The 23405-nt window shown below is 41.9% G+C and overlaps 1 protein-coding gene across 7 annotated transcripts in view; it reads right to left on the reverse strand.

Annotated features, from left to right (window-relative positions):
- TP53BP1 (tumor protein p53 binding protein 1) overlaps positions 1–23405 on the reverse strand; it is a 98019-nt gene that overhangs the window by 4349 nt on the left and 70265 nt on the right. For 4 of the 7 annotated variants that reach the window (XM_063652162.1, XM_054452174.2, XM_063652161.1 and 1 more), the window contains 8 exons: positions 20520–21003; positions 16416–16568; positions 10253–10524; positions 9424–9573; positions 8715–9145; positions 4647–4838; positions 4015–4230; positions 1536–1751 (listed from right to left, as the gene is read on the reverse strand). In XM_063652162.1, coding sequence (XP_063508232.1) covers positions 1536–1751; positions 4015–4230; positions 4647–4838; positions 8715–9145; positions 9424–9573; positions 10253–10524; positions 16416–16568; positions 20520–21003 — 2114 coding nt within the window. Of the gene's footprint in view, positions 1–1535; positions 1752–1952; positions 2538–4014; positions 4231–4646; positions 4839–8714; positions 9146–9423; positions 9574–10252; positions 10525–16415; positions 16569–20519; positions 21004–23405 lie in introns of those variants that run through there. The other 3 variants (XM_063652164.1, XM_063652165.1, XM_063652163.1) reach the window with 3 other exon arrangements.

Raw genomic sequence — 23405 nt, forward strand, 5'->3', positions numbered from 1 at the left:
GAGAAACCCCCAAGCATTCTCATACACTGAAAATATCAAGGATTCTGGTACTGTTGGGCTGTGCCCAAGGATGAAGGCACCAACATAAAGACACATTCACCATAACCACACTTTCTATCAGAAACCTGGAGATCCCTTCAAAAACACTGTCCAAATGCCTCATTTTATTTTTATGAGTAGAGTTTATTACATCTCATACAGGCACACGGATTTTAATGAAACTGGACAGCCTGCATCTCATACCAGTCAGCTTTCTTGACTATGCTGAACCAAGCAACAAACGAAACATCTATAGAGCTGCCTTGTGAAGTCCTGGTTTCGAGTCCAGCAATATTGTAAAAGGGGAAAAAAAACCCATGACCGTGACCACTGTTTCGATGCCATGACACGCCTCTATGCAGAATCCTCAAAAGACTCCCAATTTTCCTGTTCAGGAAACTCTTCAAATACCTTATTCCCACTGTGCCTACCTGATTGTTTGACAAGCTAGGTGCTGCAAACACTTAACCCTGAAATCCCACCACACCACATCTACTCACTCCCACAGCCCAACTCTCCCAAACCAAAGCCTGTCCCTGATCATCCCTTCCATGTCCTTGTACATATCTACACATGGCTGCAGTTGGTGAGATACAGTTTTGGTTAATTAGGAAAGAGTCATCCACACACCTGAAATGCCAACCCTCACTGATGTCCAGTGGTGCAAATTATGACAACCATGTTGCCTAATTCAATTCCCTCTTGCAAGACATTAGTCAGAACTCTTAACTTGTATAACATCATTCCATCTGGACCTTTAGCCTTTACAGACACATTTAGATACTGCTGTCAGTCACTTATTTACAGTGTATACATTTATATCTGCTCATTCCCTCTCCTAGATCACATTTTTCAGACCTCTCCTCACTGCAGCCTTCATTCAAAAACTAACAGACAATACAGAAATAAATGCAATGTACAGATTTAATTTAAGGTTAAAGAGAGGTACAAGAGTTGAAAAGGCCTAGAAGCTGTTTCTTTGCAATCACCCTGAGGAACCAGGCACCCCACAGTCCCAGTCTTAGACCTCAGGAGAATGAACCTTACCCTCCACGTGGGTTTGCTCTAGCAGATGCCCATAGAACACAAATGGGGAAGATGGCCAGGGCATTCAGACCTGATTGACTTGGATGGTTGCAGTAGGCTAAAATGACAGAGCTCTAGTCCCAGGTTTGTCATTATTGTGGACAAAAAAACAAACAATTATTTAACCTTTAACCTCTCCAAACTTGTTTCCTCATCCATAAAATAGATAAGATCTATCTCCCATCTACCTCACAGGATTGTTTTCAGGAACAACTCACTGAGAGGAATTTTGTGAAAACAGTCTAGAAACTGTTAAAAAGCAGGATACAGAGTAATTTCTATGACCAAGATCCCAGTTGCTACTTGCCTTGCCTCCTCTACATACAACAGGGGGACCACCAGCTCGTAAGTGACTGGAAAAGAAAGAAGTGCCTATGTGTCAGAGCTCCCAGGGCTTCCTAAGGCCTTACCCTCCTCTTCCTCACTGCTTCCTGTAGGACCATCTGGCAGTTTGGAGCGGCTGGCCAACTTGTCACTGGTTGTGGCCATGGTAAGGAGGAATGCATAGCCCAGAAACAAGGTCTTGTTGAGAGGCAAAGGCCCTCTCTGCTCTTCCAGGGCAGAGGGTTCACTGGTGTTGTCTCCACTCTCACAGGGGCTCACAAACTCTCCTGCCCCCACTGCACCTGGGAAGGACAGGGGCACAGTTACCAGAGGGATACACACCATTGCCTCAGCAAAAGCCTTAACACCAAAAGGCCCCAGCACCAAGCATGACCTGATGGGCAGGCACTGTCCTGATGAACTTATCTGAGCCAGAAACCAAAGACCATTCCAATGGCCAACCATTCTAAATGGCCGACAGCCTAGGATAAAATTTACAACAAAGAGAAATTTACATATTTAAATTTTACACAGTCATGATAATGTATACAGTGTTTTCATAAATGAAAATTAACGAAGTATTGTTTTCATATAGCCACACCAAATACTTCTGAGGTCATCTGAAGAAAGAGGTGGTTCTAATACAAAGAAATAGTAGGTGAGAGTGAAAAATGTTTGGAAATCTTCAGCCCACTTTCTCTGTCCCGTGCTCTGATTTCCCCCAGGGTATGAGATATTTTGAAGCAGCCTTTGGAAAAAAAAAAAAAAAACCCCAACACTTTTTTCTTATCAAGAAATGCCCCTTGTAGATAGATCCTCCCACCCCATCACTGACCTTCACCAGAATGGTGCAGAGAATACTTGGTAATAAAGTGTTTTTTACACATAGATGGTGCCACATCAAAATAGCCTGCCTCAACTGAATTAGTTTTCAACACCTGGGTAAGTAAGTGAACCAGCCAGCCAGAACACCCATGCCAAGAGTGCCCCAATAAGTCCTTGAGAAAAAAAACAGATACCTGACCTGGAGAAGCTGAATCGTAGGTTCATTAGGAGGCTAAGATGACAGACAGGTCATGCATGCCTCCCTAAAATAAAACCAGGAGCAAGAAAACAGTCTCAGAGGCAATATGACGTTATATGAACGAGGCTGGAATTAGAAGTGAAGACCACCAAAGTTTGAATCCTGGCTTACTTTGTCATCTTGGGAAAGTTAGCCAACTTTTCTGTGCCTCAAAGTCTTCAACTGGAAAACTCATTCTAGCACCTATACTTCATAGGGATTATATGTGAAGTATTATGTGTGAAGTACTGAGTGCTATGCCTCATACAGTAAATATTCAATAAAGATTAACTAGTGTTTTTAAATACCCTGAAACACAGCCGCAGTTGGGTAGCTAAGGAGATGACACAATTCAAATACATAGGAAACAAAAGGAGCTCTGGTGCCAGGACAATGTAACAATCAATGGAGTTTCATCAGTTTGCTAGCCTGAGAAAGTTCCAAAAGGGAATAGACTGATTTTACCTCTGTAATCTCCTGAACCCATAGCAGCTGGACCTGGGTCACAGTAGGGACTCAATGAACAACAGATGGAATGAACTCCTTTCTCAATTATTGAACGCTAGGGACTGGAAAGGGGTTGTTTTGGGGATAATGGGGAGAGGGAAGAGCACACTGAAATATGACCTTTTTTTTTTTTTTTGATGGAGTCTCACTCTGTCACCCAGGATGGAGTGCCGTGGCGTCATCTCGGCTCACTGCAACCTCCGCCTCCCAGGTTTAAGTGATTCTACTGCCTCAGCCTCCCAAGAAGCTGAGACTACAGGCATGTGCCACCACTCATAGCTAATTTTTTTGTATTTTTAGTAGAGATGGGGTTTTGCCAGATTGGCCAGGCTGGTCTTGAACTCCTGACCTCAAGTGATCCCCCAACCTCGGCCTCCCAAAGTGCTGGGACTACAGGCATGAGCCACCACGCCCAGCCATGTTTCAATAGGAAGTCTGAGAAAGCTAGAGGGCCCAAGCACAAGAGAGAGGGGAGCAGAATTTCCAGGAAGAAGATGGTACAGGCAAAGAGAAATTACACCTATTTTGAATCTGCTTACATTTAAATACTTCTCCTTTCCCTCCTAGAACCCACATAGTAGTCAAAGAATGGTGTGATCAAGTCCTGGCCTTCTTTTTTTTTTTCTGGAGACCAAGTTTCACTCTTGTTGCCCAGGCTGGAGTGCAATGGTGCAATTTCGGCTCACTGCAACCTCCGCCTTCCTGGGTTCAAGCGATTCTCCCACCTCAGCCTCCCCAGTAGCTGGGATTACAGGTGCCCGCCACCACACTTGGCTAATTCTGGCCTTGCTATCTACCTGCACAGAGTCTGTAGGGGATGGGGGAGGAGGGATACAGTGAGCTGTCCCTGAATATCACCTGTGGGCTTGGGCAGGACCCCGACTTTATAGCAGGACAGAAGGGCCACTGCCACATATTAAGCTCCATTTATCCAGCAGCTGACTCTGCATTCTGCCATGGTCTGAAGGAAGAATGATGCAAAAAGGAGCACTTACCAGGTTTTACTGTGGCAGACTTGCGACCTCGCTTGGCAGGGGACCGTTCCTCTTCAGAAGTGATAAGTTTTCTTTTGCCTGAGAGAACTCCCATGGAGGCACGAGGACTTTCTGTGATCTTTCGGGTAGGGGTTGTGCTGCTGCTACTGGAGGCAGCAGGGGTGGCTGGGGAGCTGACGTTACTGCGCCGTTTCCGCTTCCCTTCCACCAAATTGTCTATGGCAGGATAAGCCAAACAGGTTGGTCAAACTCTATGGTATGAGGCCCTGAACTCCAAGAAGCTGGGCAGACCCTGATTCAGATACCACAGTGTTCCTTCCCCCACTTTCCATGAGGCCAAGCAGCTTCTTTTTAAGGCCATATTTTTTGATCTAGTCTTTGCCATGACTGAAATGTGTTTAGTCCCCTATAGAACTGAGGAGGCCAGAAAAACCCTAAGGACTTTCTGTTTGGTACTAAGAAGGAAACAGATAAGGCAGCAGCTCTAGAAAATGACAGCTCATCACCATCTGAGAAGCCACACATAGGAATAATAAAAGTTAGGGAAACATTATTGACAGGTCCAGAATCTCCTCCTCCCACTGTAAGCAGAACAGGAGCCCAAAAGCAGCTGTTCAGGAAGCAAGTCTTACCTAAGCTGATATCTGCTGCCTTTGTGAGAGGTGTTACTGCCTCATAGGGGCCAAGCCCATACTGCTCTCTCAGTCTGTTTCCTTGCTCCAAGGACAGGATGACAGCCATTCGCTTATACCACTTTCTTTGGCCTTCTTTTTCAATGCTGTAGTACAGTTCCCCAGACTCCTTCCTATGTCCTTTCACCACTCCTGGGGGGCGGAAAGCATAAAAGCAGCTTGCTGTTGTCTTAGGCTCCTTAGCACCCTCTCACAAGGGCTCTGCAAAGCAGGCCTGAGTTAGGGAATTTAGAGATCCAACAGTGGACTGAAGTTAGGACTCAACAAAATTCCAGTTGTCAATCCCAAACAGTAACACTTAGGATATATGTAGCTACTACACTGGGATTAGGACAAGGAAAGTTTCTTGACAGAAGGTAGCCTTTAGTTATAAAATAAAGCTTCCCAAAGACAGCCATTATGGATTGCTGGTGGTTCAAATGATTTCCATGAAGTGAAATGGCATGTGGTTTCCTAACAATTCCATTATAACTTCTAAACCTGTCCTTCTTGGTTCCCTGGGAGGCTGAGTAGTAAGTCTTGAGTTAAGCTGTAGGTGAAAAATGATATCATTCTAAGAGAGACAGCATGTGTGTGTTTTCTCTCTGTGTGTGTTGCAAAATTAGAGAGCAAAGAAAGGAAAAAACAGATCCTGCCTCTCCTACCTAATCTTCCTCTCTATTATATACTTTCCTGCTCTGATTCAAAACCTGATAAGGCTTTTATGTTAGAAGGAACAAAATGTGGGATGTAAAAGGAAACTAAGCTAGAATTCAGGAGACCTGAGCCTAGGCCTAATTCTGCTGCCACCAAGCTGTGTGATCTTAGGCAGGACCCATTACTAAGCCTGTGAAAAAGAACACTTCTTCCTATCAATGAATAAACAATTTACAACACACACACATACTATAGCTATAGATACACACACACCCCCCCACCCCCACACACATATACAATACAAAAACAAGGCATTACTATGAATATTTTTTCATTCCTATAAACAGAAGGGTCCAATTTCTTCTCACCCATTAGCCTATGCTTGAATGAAGAGCTAAAAGAAACCCAGAGCCTACCCCACCCAAGGAAAATAATACAGAGAAAGCAAGCCTTGGTTCTCTATCCTGTGGAATCACTCCCTTTTCCCTTACTTGTTCATCTCCTAGCTTAAATCTCTATCCCCAAACTAAGTCAAAAAGACTCCCTCAAAAACACAAAGAAGCCCAAGGCCAACAATATACTTCACACTAATGAAGAGCTACTAGAACTAGAAGTAATCTAGTGTTGACATGAGCAAACAGCCTCAAGAAATGGGACACAGAATCCCCACACCTTGATGCCACGGTTCACTCGTTACAGAACTCTGTCTTTAAAAGGCCAAATATGAACCCCTAAGAGTAGCTTTACACCTGAAAGAAGAACAAATGCATTTGATACATACAAACTATGAGTCACAATAAAAGACCCCAATCCATGTGCTATTCCCAACTGATCCCATATATAGCTAACAATGTTATCCAGAACTAGAAGGTGAAGTGGCCCATTTAATAATGAACAAAGGGCAAACAACAACTACTCAGAGGATTCCAAATACAAGAGAAGCCTGGATGGACTCCAATAGAAAGCCATTTTTCCGGCTGGGAGTAGTGGCTCACTACTGTAATCCCAGCACTTTGGGAGGCTGAGGCGGGTGGACGGCTTGAGGTCAGGAATTCAAGACCAGCCTGACCAAGATGGTAAAACCCTGTCTCTACTAAAAATACAAAGATTAACCAGGTGTTGTGGCAGGCACCTGTAATCCCAGCTACTTGGGAGGCTGAGGCAGGAGAATCATTTGAACACCAGAGGTGGAGGTTGCAGTGAGCCAAGATCGTGCCACTGCACTCCAGCCTGGGCAACAGAGCAAGGCTCTGTTTAAAAAAAAAAAAAAAATTCACTTTTTGGCTGGGCATGGTGGCTCACGTCTGTAATCCCAGCACTTTGGGAGGCTGAGGCAGGCAGATAAGTTGAGGTTGGGAGTTCGAGACCAGCCTGGCCAATGTGGCGAAACCCCGTCTCTACGAAAAACACACAAAAAAATTAGCCAGGTGTGGTGGTGCGTGCCTGTAATCCCAGCTACTCGGGAGGCTGAGGCACGAGAATCACTTGAACCCAGGAGGCAGAGGTTGCAGTGAGCCGAGATCACGCCACTCACTGCACTCCAGCCTAGGAGGCAGAGTGAAACTGTGTCTCAAAAAAAAAAAAAAAAAAAGAAAGAAAGAAAGCCATTTTTCCCCATTATATCCCAATCCATGTTCAAAAAGTCCTCAGAAAGATGTTTTTAAATGACAAACTCAACACAAATAGGTATCTTCAAATTATTTCCATAGAAAGGAGACAATATATTCAAAGAACTAGCACATGAAACAATAACAACAAGCATAACCACAAGCATAAACCTCTATCACCAATATTACCTACTTCAAAAATAAAAAGGCACTGTTCTTCAAACCAGAGAATAAGTGGTAGATGTGCAGTCATACAGACACAGCACTAAAAACTTCTCCCTAAGCAAAAATATCTCAATATCACCTACTGGGTTCCAATCAAAGTAGGTAGTTAAGCTTTAAAAAAGAAGAGAGTATGGAAAGGGAAAAACACTAACTTTAAAGTGGAGAAGGCCGCCTGGCCCTCTCTTGCAGTGGCTCATGCCTGCAAACCCAGCATTTTGGGAGGCCAAGGCAGGTAGATCACCTGAGCTCAGGAGTTTGAGACCAAGCTGGCCAATATGGCGAAATGCCGTCTCCACTAAAAATACAAAAATTAGCCAGGTGTGGTGGGGCACACCTGTAATCCTAGCTACTCGGGAGACTGAGGCAGGAGAATCACTTGTACCCGGAAGCTAGAGGTTGCAGTGAGCCTAGATTGCGCCACTGCACTCTAGCCTGGGAACAGAGTGAGTGAGACTGTCTCAAAAAAAAGTGAAGAAATCTGGCAAATACAACCTTAACCAGTGATGAAGATTAACATCCTGCATCAGTGATGTCATGTGGATACATCACAAACCTTCCCAGGTCCTTATATGATAACATGAGAAGGGCATTTCACCTCTGTGGCATATTTTTTTTAAGAGACAGGGTCTCACTCTGTTTCCCAGGCTGGAGTGCAGTGTCATGATCATAGCTCACTGCGGACTCAAACTCCTGAGCTTAAGCAATCCACCTGCCTTATCCTCCTGAATAGCTACGACAACAAGCATGTGCCCCTATGCCCAGCTAATTTATGTTCCTTTTTTGTTTTGTTTTTTTTTTTTGAGAGACAGGGTCTCACTATGTTTCAGGCTGGTCTCAAACTCCTGACCTCAAGTGATCCCCCTGCTTTGGCCTCCCAAAGTGCTGGAATTACAGGCATGAGCTACCACACCCAGCCATCTATGTGGCATTATTTTTAAAACATCCCATAACTCCAGTCTAATGAGAAAATATTAGACAAATCCGAATTGAGGGACATTCTACAAAATACCTGACCAGGACTCCCCAAAACTGTCAAAGTCATGAAAAACAAAAGACTGAGAAATTGCCGCAAATCAGAGCAGACCAAAGGGTATGTGATGACTAAATGCAATGTTGGATGCTGGAAGAGAAAAAGGACATGATGGAAAAGCTAGTGAAATCCAAATAAAGTCTAAAGTTTTGTGAATAGTAACACACAAAGGTTGGATTTTTAGTTTTGACAAACGTCCCATGTTAACACCAGATGTCAACAATAGGGAAAGCTGGATAAGGGGTATACAGGAACTCTCTGTACTAGCAGTACTCTGTACTTCGCAAATTTTCTGTAAATCATCTAAAATATTCCAAAATAAGTTTATTCAAAAACAAATGAACAAACAGAAAAGTCAGTGGCAAGAGTAACCAATTTTGTAGGAATGAAATTTCTGACTTTAGAGATACTGGAAAAGTACCAAGTAATGTCTTGGTAATTACTAACATAACAGAGTATTATTGCCCCAAGGCACAAAAAAATCTCTACAAACTCTGCTTCTTTCATTACCTGCACTGAAATACTCATCCTCCGAGAGGGCCGTCACTTCAGTGTCCAGCGGGATGGGGTCACATAACAGAATGTCTTTGCCCAACACATCACATTCGTACCCATCATCAAAGAGCAATTTATACTTCCCAGCTCCGACATCTCGTGTGATTTTCCCAGAGTAAAAGTAGCCATTGGATGACCACTTGGCTACAACACGGAGCCCTACAAAGCTATTTCCTGGAGAGGAGGCATCTAAGCCATCAGAAGGGCCAGCAGCAGCCTGGAAAGGAATTTCTGGAGAGTCACTACGACGCAAAGCACCAGCACCCACATCTGTTCGTCTGGTGGAGTCTGGCACTCGGGGCACGACACGGCTGAAGGATTTATCATCTGGTGACAAGTTAGGTGAAATGTCCTCTATGCCCAAGGGGCCAGGCACAGCTGCTTCTCTAAAGAGAGATAAGGGATAGGAGAAGCCGGTGAGAACAAGAACACAGAAGTACATATCTACCAATTTTTCCACTCCTTTGTCCATGGGTCTCCTCAGCCCATTCTTTGAAAACCCCATCACAGGCATGAGCCTGGTCTCTCTGTGGCCTCACTCTGATCCCCGCCCACGCCCCAGTCAGTATGGCCCCTCTTCTCCCCATAAACTCTCTACTCCCCTCTCTTCCATTCCCTTGTTTTCTGAACAACAGACTAAGTATATCTTACACTACCCAGGTACCTGGTTCCAGTGGTCCGAGAAGGTGGGCGGCCCCTTCGCCCGCGCCCACGAGGCGTGACTGGAGCCTTCCCTCCCTGTCTGATGCCAAGGCCTGCATCACCATCCTCCTCACACACTGGCGTCCCTGTCTGACTGACCCCTTTTCTAGGGCTAGAGAATGAAGACAAGTTAGTCTGATAGCACCTGCTACTGAATCTTTTCTTCACAAAGTCTCCCCTTGGCCCTCAGACTACATGACAGGCCTACATGTGCTGAGCCTTTGGGGCAGCAGGAAGCTGGTTCACACACCCACCACCAAAATCTCATGCAGGGAGTGGGGAGCGTGGGATAACAAGTAAAGGACATTCTCCTTCATGTAAGTCTATTCCCTCTGACAAAGCTTCCTACTGCTGCTGCAAAAACAGCACACCCCATTTCTGCTATGCCTTCTCCTCTACTTTAGGCTCTGGACGCCTGCAAAGAATAACAAAAAGCTAGGGGATGCATTAAGTTGGGGCTACTATCCCAAACTTCCTGTACTCCCAACTAAATCATATAAAGGCTGTGGTAGAAGCATGTGCCCACCAGATGATAAATTCCCGAAAGTCCCCTCCCGTTACCTACATTTTCTCAGGGGCTGCTTTGCCAATGAAGTCTACCTGCCACAGGGCTCCACCCTACTTCCCATGCAAACCCAAAACAGGAAGAGGGCAAATAGTGAGGAGGGGAAGTTGATTTATCTTTAATGGAGGATGGGGGATTTCCCATTACTCCCCTTTTCCTGTGATATTAAAATGTCAGCAACCCTGCCCCTGCTGTGGCTCTCTCTCTCTGGAGACCCTGTCTGCACCTCAGTTTTCCTGGGCCTCCTCGGGAGCTGGGTAAGGCAAAATCTGCGGGTTCTGTCCCGCTGGTTTTCCCTTTGAGTGGTCCGGCTCCTTTCCCTGAGCTTCCACTGCTGTGCATAGCTGAGAGACTTGTCCCACTTGATGTGCGGTGTAAGCTGGATGCCTTGGAGGAGAAGGAGCTGATATCCCCCAGGTCACCTGAGGAGCCCCCAGTCTGTGAAGGGGAAACTTCAGTTTCACACTCCTGACACTCTACAATTGGCTCTTCAGTCTCCTGCAAGGAAAAAATAGATACAGAAGATAAAAGATGCCATAATAACACAATGCTAACTAATATGATGGTTGGAAAAACCTACAGATGGCACAAAATTTAATTCAAAAAGGTGAGAATCAGGAGACTTTCTGGAATAATGGGAATGTTCTGTATCTGTTTTGAGTAGTGGTTACATAAAATTTTCAAAAGCCACTGAACTGAACATTTAGGATCTGTTCTTTTTTTTTTTTCTCCCCCAGGTGATTCTGAGAAGAATTGTTCATTCTAATGGGACTATATTGTATCTCAATAAAATATAAAATAAAGATGGTACTATATTGGTAAGAAAGAGTTTATCTTTTTATTGGATAAGTTCACAACCTCTGGCTACCAGCAAAGATTCTAACCCAGAAGACAGAGGTAAATTCTTATCTGAGAGAAGACAGGGAAGGAGGTAGGCAGGTGAGAGGAGAAAATGAGTGGTCAGGAGCCCTTCTAGGTACTTCATTAACAGTGGACAGCATTACATGTTTTGACATTAGTTATTTTACATTACCTTTCAATAACTGATCAAGGCAATAGAAAAGTATATGCAAAAATAGGCTAAAAGGGGTCAGGTGTGGTGGCTCACGCCTGTAATCCCAGCACTTTGGGAGGCCAAGGCAGAAGTATTGCTTGAGTCCAGGAGCTTGAGACCACCCTAGGCAACATAGTGAGAAGAGCTCTCCATATGAAAATAAAACTATTAGCCAGGCGTGGGAGTGCACACCTGTAGTCCCAGCTACTTGGGAGGCTGAGGTGGGAGGATCACTTGAGCTTGGAAGTCAAGGCTGCAGTGAGCCGGGATCATGCCACTGTACTCCAGCCTAGGCGATAGCATGAGACCCTGTTCTCAACAACAACAACAACAACAACAACAACAACAACAACAAAAGGCTAAAATAGTATTACCATTTGGAAAAATGAAGGACAAAAAGGTTTTAAGTATCTATAGACTACAAGAAAGTCAAACTGGCTTTATCTCGGATGCCTACTTTGATAAACTGGTAGTAGTTGCCTGGTGCTCAGTTTTAAGAAGGCTTCCGGAGGCTAAATCCCAGACTTAGTGGGAAAAGATTCTAAGACCAATCAGCAACATTCACTATGGGCACAGCATAGAGAAATTATAGCATGAGTATGACACATCTACCTTCATAGTCTAGCATGTTCACGCAATATTATGTTAATTGCCAGAGAGGATATGGAAATGTATAAGATAGATCCTTCCCTCAAAGAGTTTAGAATTCCTTTTAGGAGGCCAGGCATGGTGGCTCACGCCTGTAATCCCAGCACTTTGGGAGGCAGAGGCAGGTGGATCACTTGAGGTCAGGAGTTCAAGACCAGTCTGGCCATCATGGTGAAACCCTGTCTCTACTAACACAATACAAAAAAAATAGCCGGGCATGGTGGCGCACTCCTGTACTCCCAGGTACTCAAAAAGCTGAGGCAGGAGAATCACTTGTGAACCTGGGAGATGGAGCTTGCAGTGAGCTAAGATTGTGCCACTGCACTCCAGCCTGGACAACAGAGTGAGACTCTACCTCAAAAAAAAAAAAAAATCCCCATGGGGAGATAGTATATAATGACACACATACATATACATTTAGATAATACTATAAAATGATTAAATAATTATCTCTGATCCCTCCTTTTTTGAAAATCTCTCCTCCTTTAAAATCCATAAAAGTACTTTTTCTTTCAGTCTACCTTTTTGGCTACTTCTATTTATGCTTCTTCGGGTTCCTCTTTCTCTGTGTGTTCCTTTAAAATCGGTATTTCCCAGGACTCTGTTTTTATTTCTTTTCTCACTCTCACATGCTTTCCCTGGTCAGTCTCACCACACTCATCCTTACCTATCTACCAAGAATACAATGATGACTCAGCTTATACAAATTTCTACTAGTCTTCCCCTTGGATTTACCACAAACACCTGAAATTCAACAGATCCAAAACAATCTGTGATCTTCCCTCCATTTCTCTGCCTTCAATGAATGAATCCTAGATATCCCCAGTGCATCTCACATGTCCTACAGCTCTTTCTAGCAGAGACTGGTGTCTTTCAGCCAAACCTCCATTCAAGAATTTTGAGATGAGATACCTCCTTGCTCCCCATTGTCATTTACAGACCATTTCTATTTCCCCACCTCCTCTCCTTCAAAACCACTATTTGCCATTTTCTTAAAACTATCTTCACCCCTTCCCTAGTTGTTATCCACTAACATTCTCCAAATCACCCTCTCTCATGCATGAAGACCTTAGCTTCATAGCCTCTCTACCTTCCCCATCCCTACTTCTGTCATCATTCTCAGTGGCCTATTTTAACTTGATACACTTCTGTTTCCACACCTGCAAAATGAGAATAATAACTGGATCTATCACAGAATAGTTGTAAGAATTAAATAATTCACTAAAGTGCATAGAATAATGCCTGGCACATAGTATGTGCTCAATAAATGCTAGTCACTATCATTATTTAAGTATGGTAGTGCTTCCCAAACTATCTTCCATAGGGAAAAAACAGGTATTACTTTAAAAAATGCTAATGGTCAAATAAGTTTGGGAAGTGCTGGATTAAACAGAATAAAATAGGTATCCTTACTAGAGGACTTCTTAGAACTTTTAATATGGTAATATGTGAATTTTCATGTTAGTGGGGACAGGGATTAATGGCATGCTATGGTTTGAACGTCTGCCCCTCCAAAACACATGTTGAAATTTAATACCCAATGTAACAGTATCAAGAAGTAAGACCTTTAAGAGGTGATTGAGTCATAAGGGCTCTGCCCTCATGAATGGATTAGTCCATTCATGGATTAACAGAATTACGAGCTAACGGATTAATGAGTTATCACAGGAGTGGGTTAGTTATCACGAGAGTGGGTCTGTTATAAAAACTAATTTGGTTCTCTTTTGTAAGGCCCCTGGCAATGTGATACCCCGTGTTGCCTTAGGACTCTTCAGAGTCCCCTCCAGCAAGAAGGCCCTCACCAGATGTAGCCCCTTGACCTTGGACTTCCCAGCCTCCTAGACTAAGAAATAAATTTCTTTTATTTATAAATTATCCAGTCTCAGGTGTTTAAATATAGCAACAGAAAACAGACTAAGAGAGCGTTTCATGTTTCTCAGGACCATGGAACCTTTTCCCTCCATCAAACTGTCTAAGAGGCCTGCTGTTTCCAGAAATACACTTTAGAAAGCACCATATAAAATACTAAATGGGCCTAGCAGCACAGTAGCTCATGCCTGTAATCCAATTGCCTTGGGAGGCCAAGGCAGGAAGATCGCTTGAGAACAGAGTTCAAGACCAGTCTGGGCAACACAGTGAAACCCCATCTCTACAAAAGATACAAAAATTAGCAGGTGTGGTGGTGTGTGCCTATGGTCCCAGCTACTCAGGAGGCCGAGGTGGGAGGCTCCCTTGAGCCAGGAGGTCAAGGCTGCAGTGAGCCGTGATCGTACCACTGCACTCCAGCCTGGGCAAAAGAGCGAGACCCTGTCTCCAAACATAAAAATAAAAAATATATTTTAAGAAATGAAGTAATGTGTTTAACACTTAATGTAGTGTACTAGGCACAGAGTTTAATATGGACTACAACAGTTACAAAAATTTTCATGACAGCAAACTGCTTTTCATGATTTCTCCAAAATAGTAGTAACATGAAAGAAGTTCCACGAACAAAAATCTTTTTAAAACATTTTTAATCGGGAGGCTGGGGCGGGCGGATCACGAGGTCAGGAGATTAAGACCATCCTGGCTAACACGGTGAAACCCCGTCTCTACTAAAAATACAAAAAATTAGCCGGGCGCGGTGGCGGGCACCTGTAGTCCCAGCTACTCGGGAGGCTGAGGCAGGAGAATGGCGTGAACCCAGGAGGTGGAGCTTGCAGTGAGCCGAGGTAGCGCCACTGCACTCCGGCCTGGGCCAAAGAGCGAGACTCCATCTCAAAAAACAAAACAAAACATTTTTAAAATGAAGATAAAGCAGTATTTTAAAAGAATTATTTCTGGTATTTGGTATACACAAAGAATAAAAAACAGGCCGGGCGCGGTGGTTCACGCCTGTAATCCCAGCACTTTGGGAGGCCAAGGCAGATCACTTGAGATCAGGAGTTCGAGACCAGCCTGGCCAACATGGTGAAATCCCATCTCTACTACAAATACAAAAATTAGCTGGGCATGGTGGCACACACCTATAATCCCAGCTACTCAGGAGGCTGAGGCAGGAGAATCACTTGAACCCAGGAGACAGAGGTTCCAGAAGGCCAAGATCGGGCCACTGCACTCCAACCTGGGCAACAGAGTGAGACTGTGTCAAAAAAAAAAGGAATAAAAAACAATTTCTCAATGAGTGCCTGTAAAACCAATGAAATCTGAATAATCTGTGGATAGTAAAACAAACAAACAACAATTCCTCAAACTAACATCAAATGTTATCTGACATGAGGGCCACAATAGCCCACTGAACAATAGCAATAATATGTTCTATTTAATAAAACTATATACTAGAGTTTAACTCTCCCTGAGTACAACCTCCTACATGGCCAGCAGATAGAATTAAAGGAAAGTATCTGGGTAAAGGAAGAAAATAGTTGTGCCTTGCCGGGCGCAGTGGCTCACGCCTCCGATCCCAGCACTTTGGGAGGCCGAGGCAGATACAGCACAAGGTCAGGAGTTCAAGACCAGCCTGGCCAAGATGGTGAAACCCCGTCTCTACTAAAAATACAAAAAAAAAAAAATTAGCCAGGCGCGGTGGCGGGTGCCTGCAATCCCAGCGACTTGGGAGGCTGAGCCAGGAAAATTGCTTGAACCCAGAAGGTGGAGGTTGCAGTGAGCTGAGATCGCGCCACTGCACTCTAGCCTGGGCAACAGAGCAAGACTCCATCTCAAAAAAAAAAAAAAAGAAAGAAAATAGCTGTGCCTCTTACCAACCAATAAAATGGTTCCCAGATCTTAACATATACCAACAAAGGTCCCAGATCTTTAATTCTAGAAAATCTGTCTAATCTCTCTCATTATTAGATGTAAACAAAGTCAGCATATTATGCCATTCAAGATAACAAATAGTCACTAAATGCCAATACTGAGTTGACATTTGTAATGAGTCTATAACGAATCCCACTAAAAAATAAAGGTGCATTTCTTACCAACAGGTCTATGATCACACACAGATAGTGACAAATAAAGAACAGAATGAGTAGACATGAAAATATGTGAGAAAACACAGGTAGTTTGAAACAGAGTGTTCTAAACTTCATTTGAGTTTCTAAGGATTTAAAATAATACATACAATCTTTATACATGAGAGAGATTTATCAATCTGTTCTTTACAGAAAAGGAAAGCATGATGAGATTCATTAAATAACTAACCAATGGTCAAACAGCAACCCTATGGTTGGGGAAAGCTTTAGAAAGCAGGAAGTCTAATTTCTAACCCTGTTCTTCTATCTCTGGTAATAAAAAGATGAAGAAAAACAAAGTGTTGCACCGGAAAGGGGGATGGGGTAGAGAGTCAAGAGAATTTTTCTATAGAAAGAAATGTGGGGTTGGGGACAATGGCTCATGCCTGTAATCCCAGCACTTTGGGAGGCCAAAGCAGAAGGATCACTTAAGCCTAGGAGTTCAAGATCAGCCTGAGCAACACAGTGGGACCTTGTCCCTCCAAAAAATAAACAAAATTAGCCAGGCTTGGTGGTTCATGCCTGTAGAACCAACTACAAGGGAGGCTGAGGCAGAAGGATCACTTGAGCCTGGGAAGCAGAGGCTGCAGTGAAACAAAATCACACCACTGCATTCCAGCCTAGGTAACAAAGTAAGACCCTGTCTCGAAAAAAAAAAAAAGAAATTTGCCACACAGACTCAGAGTATGTATTACCTCAGTTACTTTTCTTTCTACTTCTGTTCCATCCACATAATACACATCTGTAATGACACGAGTGACAAGTGTGCGTACTTCCCGGATTGTTCTCATGTGACGATGTAAGACATGGCCATGTGGAGGCTGAGGCATATCAAACTCTTCTTCTCCCTGTGACAGAAGATACAGAACACAAGCACAGGTCTCACTGCAAGCTGTCAAAATCACAAAACTTATGCTTCATGATGAGAACTATTTAGAGGTTCCATGAATCTAGTGTGACAGAATCTTCCAACTGTTTTGTTTTATCCACCTATAGGTAAGACCAGGGATGGATCAGTTGTATAGCCAGAGGCTAAGAGAAGTTTGTATGAGCATGACCTAATAAAATGACCTATTCTTGTCTAAATCAAAATCATTACATCTAGTACTTATATTTACGGACATTTAGGTGAACCTTTGACCCCTAAAAGTTTATTATTTTCAAACCGTATTTCTTCTAATTCTGATGCTATCTTGCAAATTAGTAAACAAGTTTACATTTGCAATAGCTCTTTAGATAAAAGGAAGGCACTCTTTAGTTCTTTATATAAAACCAGAATGATGTATCTGTTAATCTCAGTTTATCTGTTTTTCCTGTATTAAAGTGAAAACCACAGTTTATTACCTAAAACAATATACATTGATCTCTCCTAGAATTAAATATAAAATATTTCATCTATTCCAAAGAACAGATTATGACTAAAGAGTTGAGCTAGTGTCCAGAAATGGAAAAATTAGCAAATTAAGATTTTATATCTAGTTCTACTACAAGAATAATGTAGGGCTAAATAAGACCCTACTTTTTATGATAACTATTAAATAATATTACTTACGGGGATTGAGCTTCTTTCATTCAAAAAACATTAAGCAAATATTTATCGAATAACTTAAGAGTGCCAGGTACTATACTAGACAAATAACTGCTGGAAAATTCAGGATGCTATTCAAAAGAATAACTGAGTTAACTAATATAGCATCCAGCTTCATTATTTCTTGCTCATAATTTTCTATTTACAGACAGCCCAAGTTCATACTTTACTCAGATCTGGATAATTTTTAAAAGATAACTTCTTAGCAAATTAGATCTTAAAGCCCTATTTACCACCTCTAATCATTAGTTAAAGACTTTCGGCCTTTATTACCTAGGACCTGCCTGTGGCTAATAAAATGTGCTAGAATTTCAGTCCTGTATTTCTGAAAAAATGCATGTTTTCTAATAACAACTATATCACATTTTTTCACATCTTTATCCTCCCTCCTACACCCCACTGGCTCCATAATTCTGAAAAGAAAATGCACACTTTTGTCTCTCACCTTGTCTCCCCATGGTAGGCTGATTTTACTTTCAGCATTCAGTATCAAAGTAGCCAAGTCTTTAAAAAGAATTACATATACAAATGCAATAATGGTAATTCTGCATTTTTTTCCTGACATGTGGTAGTAATTTACCAAAAGCTTTCAGTAATTTATCCGAATAATCCCCACTCCAATTCCAACTTGGAAACTGGCAGAGGTGAAATATTTACTAAAATGGAAATATGTAAATTATGTGAATAGTTATAAATAATATCGAAGGCATGAAACGCTACTCATCCAATTATTTAAAATACTTCTACATACTTCTACACAGACACAACTCTGTCTCATTAATGGTTAAAGCACAGGTCTGTCCTACCTCAATCATCAGGGTACCCATGCATGAGAACTATGACAGCCTGAACTTCCTGCCTGCACACACAATCAGACTATTCCCCACTAAAGAGAAAGTCAGTCTAAAAGATTTCAGTGCTTTACATATTCCTGAAATGCAGCCAAGAAGCTTCCCTGTATTCTTCCAATTACAACAGCCATACGAATGATCACTTCAAGACAGACACTTAAGCGTGTCTGAGAGAATAAGGAGAAAAGGTAAAGAGGGCAGATAAAAAGAAAACTATGCTTACTCACTTCAAATACTCTTCTGAAAAGAGGTGTCTGTAAAATAAATAAATTGATGATCTTACCACCATTAAGGGAAGGAAACAAAATGAAAATAAAACCACACTTTCCCTTCCACCTGGTTCCGCATCCTTTTTGACATATAAATGAAAATTTCAGGAGTGTCAAAGTAGGCTGCCTATGCTTTTCCACCAGCACTAGCCTATGTCCTATCTACACTGAAGGGGATTTTTAAAAAGCACTGACACCTGGAAAACTTGCATACAGCCTTTCTCATTTGCTAACCTCTCTTCAAAAGATGGCACACCAATTTCAATTTCTGTTATTCTATACACCATCTATATATTTTTAGAATGGTAAAATCTGCATAATATAAAATATATCATTGTCTTGAACACAATGCTCATATCCCATATGCGCCATAGGTGTTCAATAAATAAGAACTGTATTTTATTTTTACAAAACAAACAACTTGGACAATCAGAATGAGAGGTACATCAATAACGAAGATTTCCTAAGTAGATCCCAAATGAAGATAATCTACCACAGCAACTGAAAAGGCAATTTGACCACTACAATATCTCCTTTATCTGAGGGAGATATGTGCCAAGACCCCCAGTGGATGCCTGAAACTGGAGATAATATCAAACTCTATACACTATGTTTCTTCCTATACATACAGACCTATAATGTTTATAAATCAGGCACAGAAAGAGATTAATAACTAATAATAAGATAAACTATAACAATATACTGTTCACAAGTTCATGGATAGATTTGTTCTTACCATAGATTTTAGTAACTTCAGCATATGATTTTTTTTCTTTCCTTATTAAGACCTTTTACCTTTTCACTTAAGAGGAAGCACTTTATGACTTACTTCTCTGGCATATTCAGATTGTCGGCATCATTACTCTCAAACTTTGGGGTGAGAGTAAAACAAGAGTTACTTGAATGCAAGCACTGCAATACCATGATAGTTGATCTGATAACCAAGACGGCTACTAAGTCATTAATAGGCAGGGAGCACATATAGCATATGGATATGCTAGAAAAAGGGAGGATTCATATCCTAGCCAGGACTAAGAGGGACAGCACTTGATTTTATCACATTACTCAAAACAGCACACAATTTAAACCTTAGTATTTCTAGAATTTTCCATTTAGTATTTTTGAACTGCAGCTGACCATGGTCAACTAAAACCACCAAGAAAAAGAAACCACTGATAAGCAGAGACTACTGTTTACTAGTAACTACCAAATTTTCTCTGCCATGGATCCCACTCTGCCACTCAATGAAATGTTGTGAACTTCTATGTATTTGTTAACACATACATTTCTACTACTTCTTTTTATCTACTCAATTTTTTTTTTAAGAGACAAGGTCTCACTATGTTGCCCAGTCTAGTCTCAAACTCCTGGGCTCAAGTAATCCTCCCACCTGAGCCTCCAAAAGTGCTGGGATTTCAGGCATGTGCCACCAGGCATAGCCACCTACTTAATTTTTACTAGTACCGACACTTCCCTACTCTATTCCCTGGAACCTGATACTCCTCCAGCCTCACTTTCATCAGCCCCAATCCTTTTCCTCACATTAGCTTCTAGTCTAGCCTCTCTTCTGCAGTTCCTGGTCACCTGGGGACTTTTCCCCAACTCTCTCTCTATTCCTGTTACCATTCTTTCTGTTTCATATGCTGAAATACACTATTCTTCATGCTGCTTCTTTCCCCCTTACCTTCTACTCTCTGAATTCCTGAGAACCATGATGAAACAGACTTAAGGGAGAGAAAATTAGATCTGATGGTTAGAAGGGAAGATAAAAAATTATGGAGAAGGAAAAGAGTGAATGTAGAAGAGTATTACAGGACCCAGGCTGAATCTCTGGCTTTCTTCTCCAGTAAAGACCTACCTAAAAAACTGCAGCAATACTACATTTTCCCTAAAAGACTATCTAATGGCTATAGCTACCCACAATTTCACTACCATATCTGTATCTTAGAAAAGTTGTTTTTGTCTTTTAACCACTGTTCTGTACAAAACTGTCAAGAATTGTCATTAGGTAGACATGCCACAACTTGAATTCTCTGAGAATCCTGAAAGTCAAAAACAAGGCCTCTGATGCACCCTAGTATGTTCTCTCACCTGGCTATGGAGCGACTCTGTATCATCCCCAGGAGCACTGACTGGTTTCTCACCACTCCCCCTCTCAGTCTGAACTGTGGCATCTTGCTTTCCAAAGTTCTGGTCCACTGTACTGGTCCCCTGCTCACACACATTCTTTATAGTCTGGGTTGCTGCTGAAACAGTTTCTGGGACCCTCAAGGAACACTCCATGGTTTGGATTCCTATGTTATTTTGGCTGGGCCTTTCAATCAAGGCCTTACTAGGATTTTCCTGATTAATATTCCGTCCTTCTTTCTGGTCTTCTAGCACATCTGTCACCATTGCCTCTCCTTGAGGACTGGATGGCCCTTGTATGACCATCTTCTGGGAAGCAGGAGAAACAGGGTCCTTGACAGGACTAATGGGCTTCATAGGCTGTTGACTCTGCCTGATTGTATGGTCACCCTCCAATTTTTCTTTCTCCTCTTCTCCTTGAGAACTTGGAAAGTGGAGCAAGTTCCCCCTGAAAATGCAACATATAAAGAAGCCATGTCAATTAAGCAAGTGTATGTGTGAATGTGTGTGTGTGCACGTGCATGTGTATGTGTAGTAGTGGCAAGGGGGGAGCCATATTTTGACAATTTGAGAAATGTAAGGAAGGGAGAAAGTCAGGTAGTCAAGCATTATCACCTTGGGAGTCCTCATTATAATTTCACTCCTGTAAAAAAAATAATGGTAGATAGAACAATTCCACCATGATGATAAAAGAGTCATAAAATTTCTTCCCATCAGTAGCTTTGAACTCTGAAACTTGATGCAGGAAAATGAAGTAAACAAAAAGATGTAAACCCACTACTGAAGTCACAGACAATGAAGGGCAACTTAGGGATCTATTTTGAAAAAAGATCAATTAAGTCAAGATGTCTCATCTGGCCTTATGAATGGTTCTAACATTCCTTAACTGATTCCTAGCATTCTAGATACTGTTTATCCCCACCTGACCAATATTTTTAGGAAAAAAAAATCTGACTTATAAAGGATAAAGCTGTAGGTAGTTTCTAGTTTTGTCAGCTATACTGATATATCTACAACTAAACATTTCAGAATGAATTGGTTTCTCAAAGACAGTTCTCAAGATATAGCCCATTTTTTTTCATAAGTCATCCCATTTGGGTATCAGTGATTTGTTCCTTTATTCCACAAGCATTTGTTGAATGTCTCCTACAAACCACATACCACGATTTCCGAAGTGACTAGGAGCTTTCTTAAATATCCCTAACAATTCTCCAGAATAAAAACGTCCAGGCTAACTCCAAGTCAACAGAAATTTGACATTCATGTCTTATCCATCTTTATACTTAAAACACCTAACTCACAGCTTAATATAAAATAGATGCTTAATACATGTACTTTGAACAGAAGACTGAATGTTCTATGAATCAATTAATTGCAAAATCTACTCAGATTAAATCAACATAATGCAGTTTTAGGCTCCATTACATGTACAATAGCCAGAATAAAGATAAAAGGAATCCATTCTGAACTGACCATGCTAAGACCACATCTGGAATATGTGTTGCAGTTCTGGGCATGACAGTTTACAAGGCATAAACTGTAGATAAACCCAGAAGGTAACATGAAGGACGATAAGGGGCCTAGAAACTATGTCATATGTTGATTTAAGTATGTGGCCAGAAAAAGACAGAGTTAGGGCTGTCTCCTATTTGACAGAAGCTCTTATCCTTAGGATCTCAGCTTTCCTAGGTAGACAGGGTAAAGGAAGCAGGAAGTGCTCTTCAGGGATTGCTCTGCTCTAGATCTTGAAGGAAAAGGAAAAAAGAAGTTTCTGAGGTTTCTATATTGTTTAGCTCAGCCTACCAGAACAGGAGCTCAAAGAGGGATTTGGAATAGAGTTCTAGCCAAGAATTTGGAATAGAGTTGTTATAGTTTGTGTCCTATCTCTCAGGAACCTCAACTGAATGAGAATATATGGTCCAATGAAGAAGAAGAAAGAACAAGACCACCAGGAGACACCTACCATGAGTAGCACTTACCTCTTATGAGGTTTATAAATGTTCATATATTAAAATATTGAGCATAGCAGATACTCAATCAATATTAGATGCTAAGACAATGCAATTAAAGAGACTCAGTTCACCTTCAATATCAACTAAATATTCATATTTAAATCTTTAAGACATCTAACATACCAATGGCTGAGCAAGAAGGAAAGGATTCAAAAGCCAGAAGAGCCAGGACTCGATTTTAGGAATTCAATTATTGTTGTTTCCTATCCTAAACAAGCTTATAAATTTTATCTCATGCTACAGACTAAATGTCTATGTCCCCTTCACCCCAAGACTGATGTATTAAATCCTAACCCCCAAGGTGATGGTATTAAGAGGCAGAGCCCTCATGAATAGGGTTAGTTCCCTTATAAAAGAGACCTCGGAGAGCTCTCTTGCCCCCAACTCCCATGTGAGAACAGCTGTCTACAAAACAGGAAGCAGGCCCTCACCAGACACCAAATCTGCCAGTGCTTTGATCTAGAACTTCTCAGCCTCCAGAAATGAGAGAAATAAATTCTTTTGTTTATAAGCTATCTAGCCTATGGCAGTTTGTTGTAGCAGCCCAAAGAGACTAAGACACCTCAGAAGCTGTTTATTCAGGTTAGAATACCTGAATGGAATTTTACTTCTACAGCAATCCAATAAATTGTAAGAAGTGCCATACCTCTCTCCCTCTCCATTAGTTCCAGCTATGCAATTCTACTCTGGTCACTATATGCCAGACTTAGAAACTGATGCTAAGAAAGTAAATTTTAGGCTGGGCACAGCGGCTCACGCCAGTAATCCCAGCACTTTGGGAAGCCAAGACGGGTGGATCACCTGAGGTGAGGAGTTCGAGACCTGCCTGGCCAACACG

The sequence above is a fragment of the Pongo pygmaeus genome, chromosome 16, assembly GCF_028885625.2.
Source record: "Pongo pygmaeus isolate AG05252 chromosome 16, NHGRI_mPonPyg2-v2.0_pri, whole genome shotgun sequence".
Classification (NCBI taxonomy): Eukaryota; Metazoa; Chordata; class Mammalia; order Primates; family Hominidae; genus Pongo; species Pongo pygmaeus.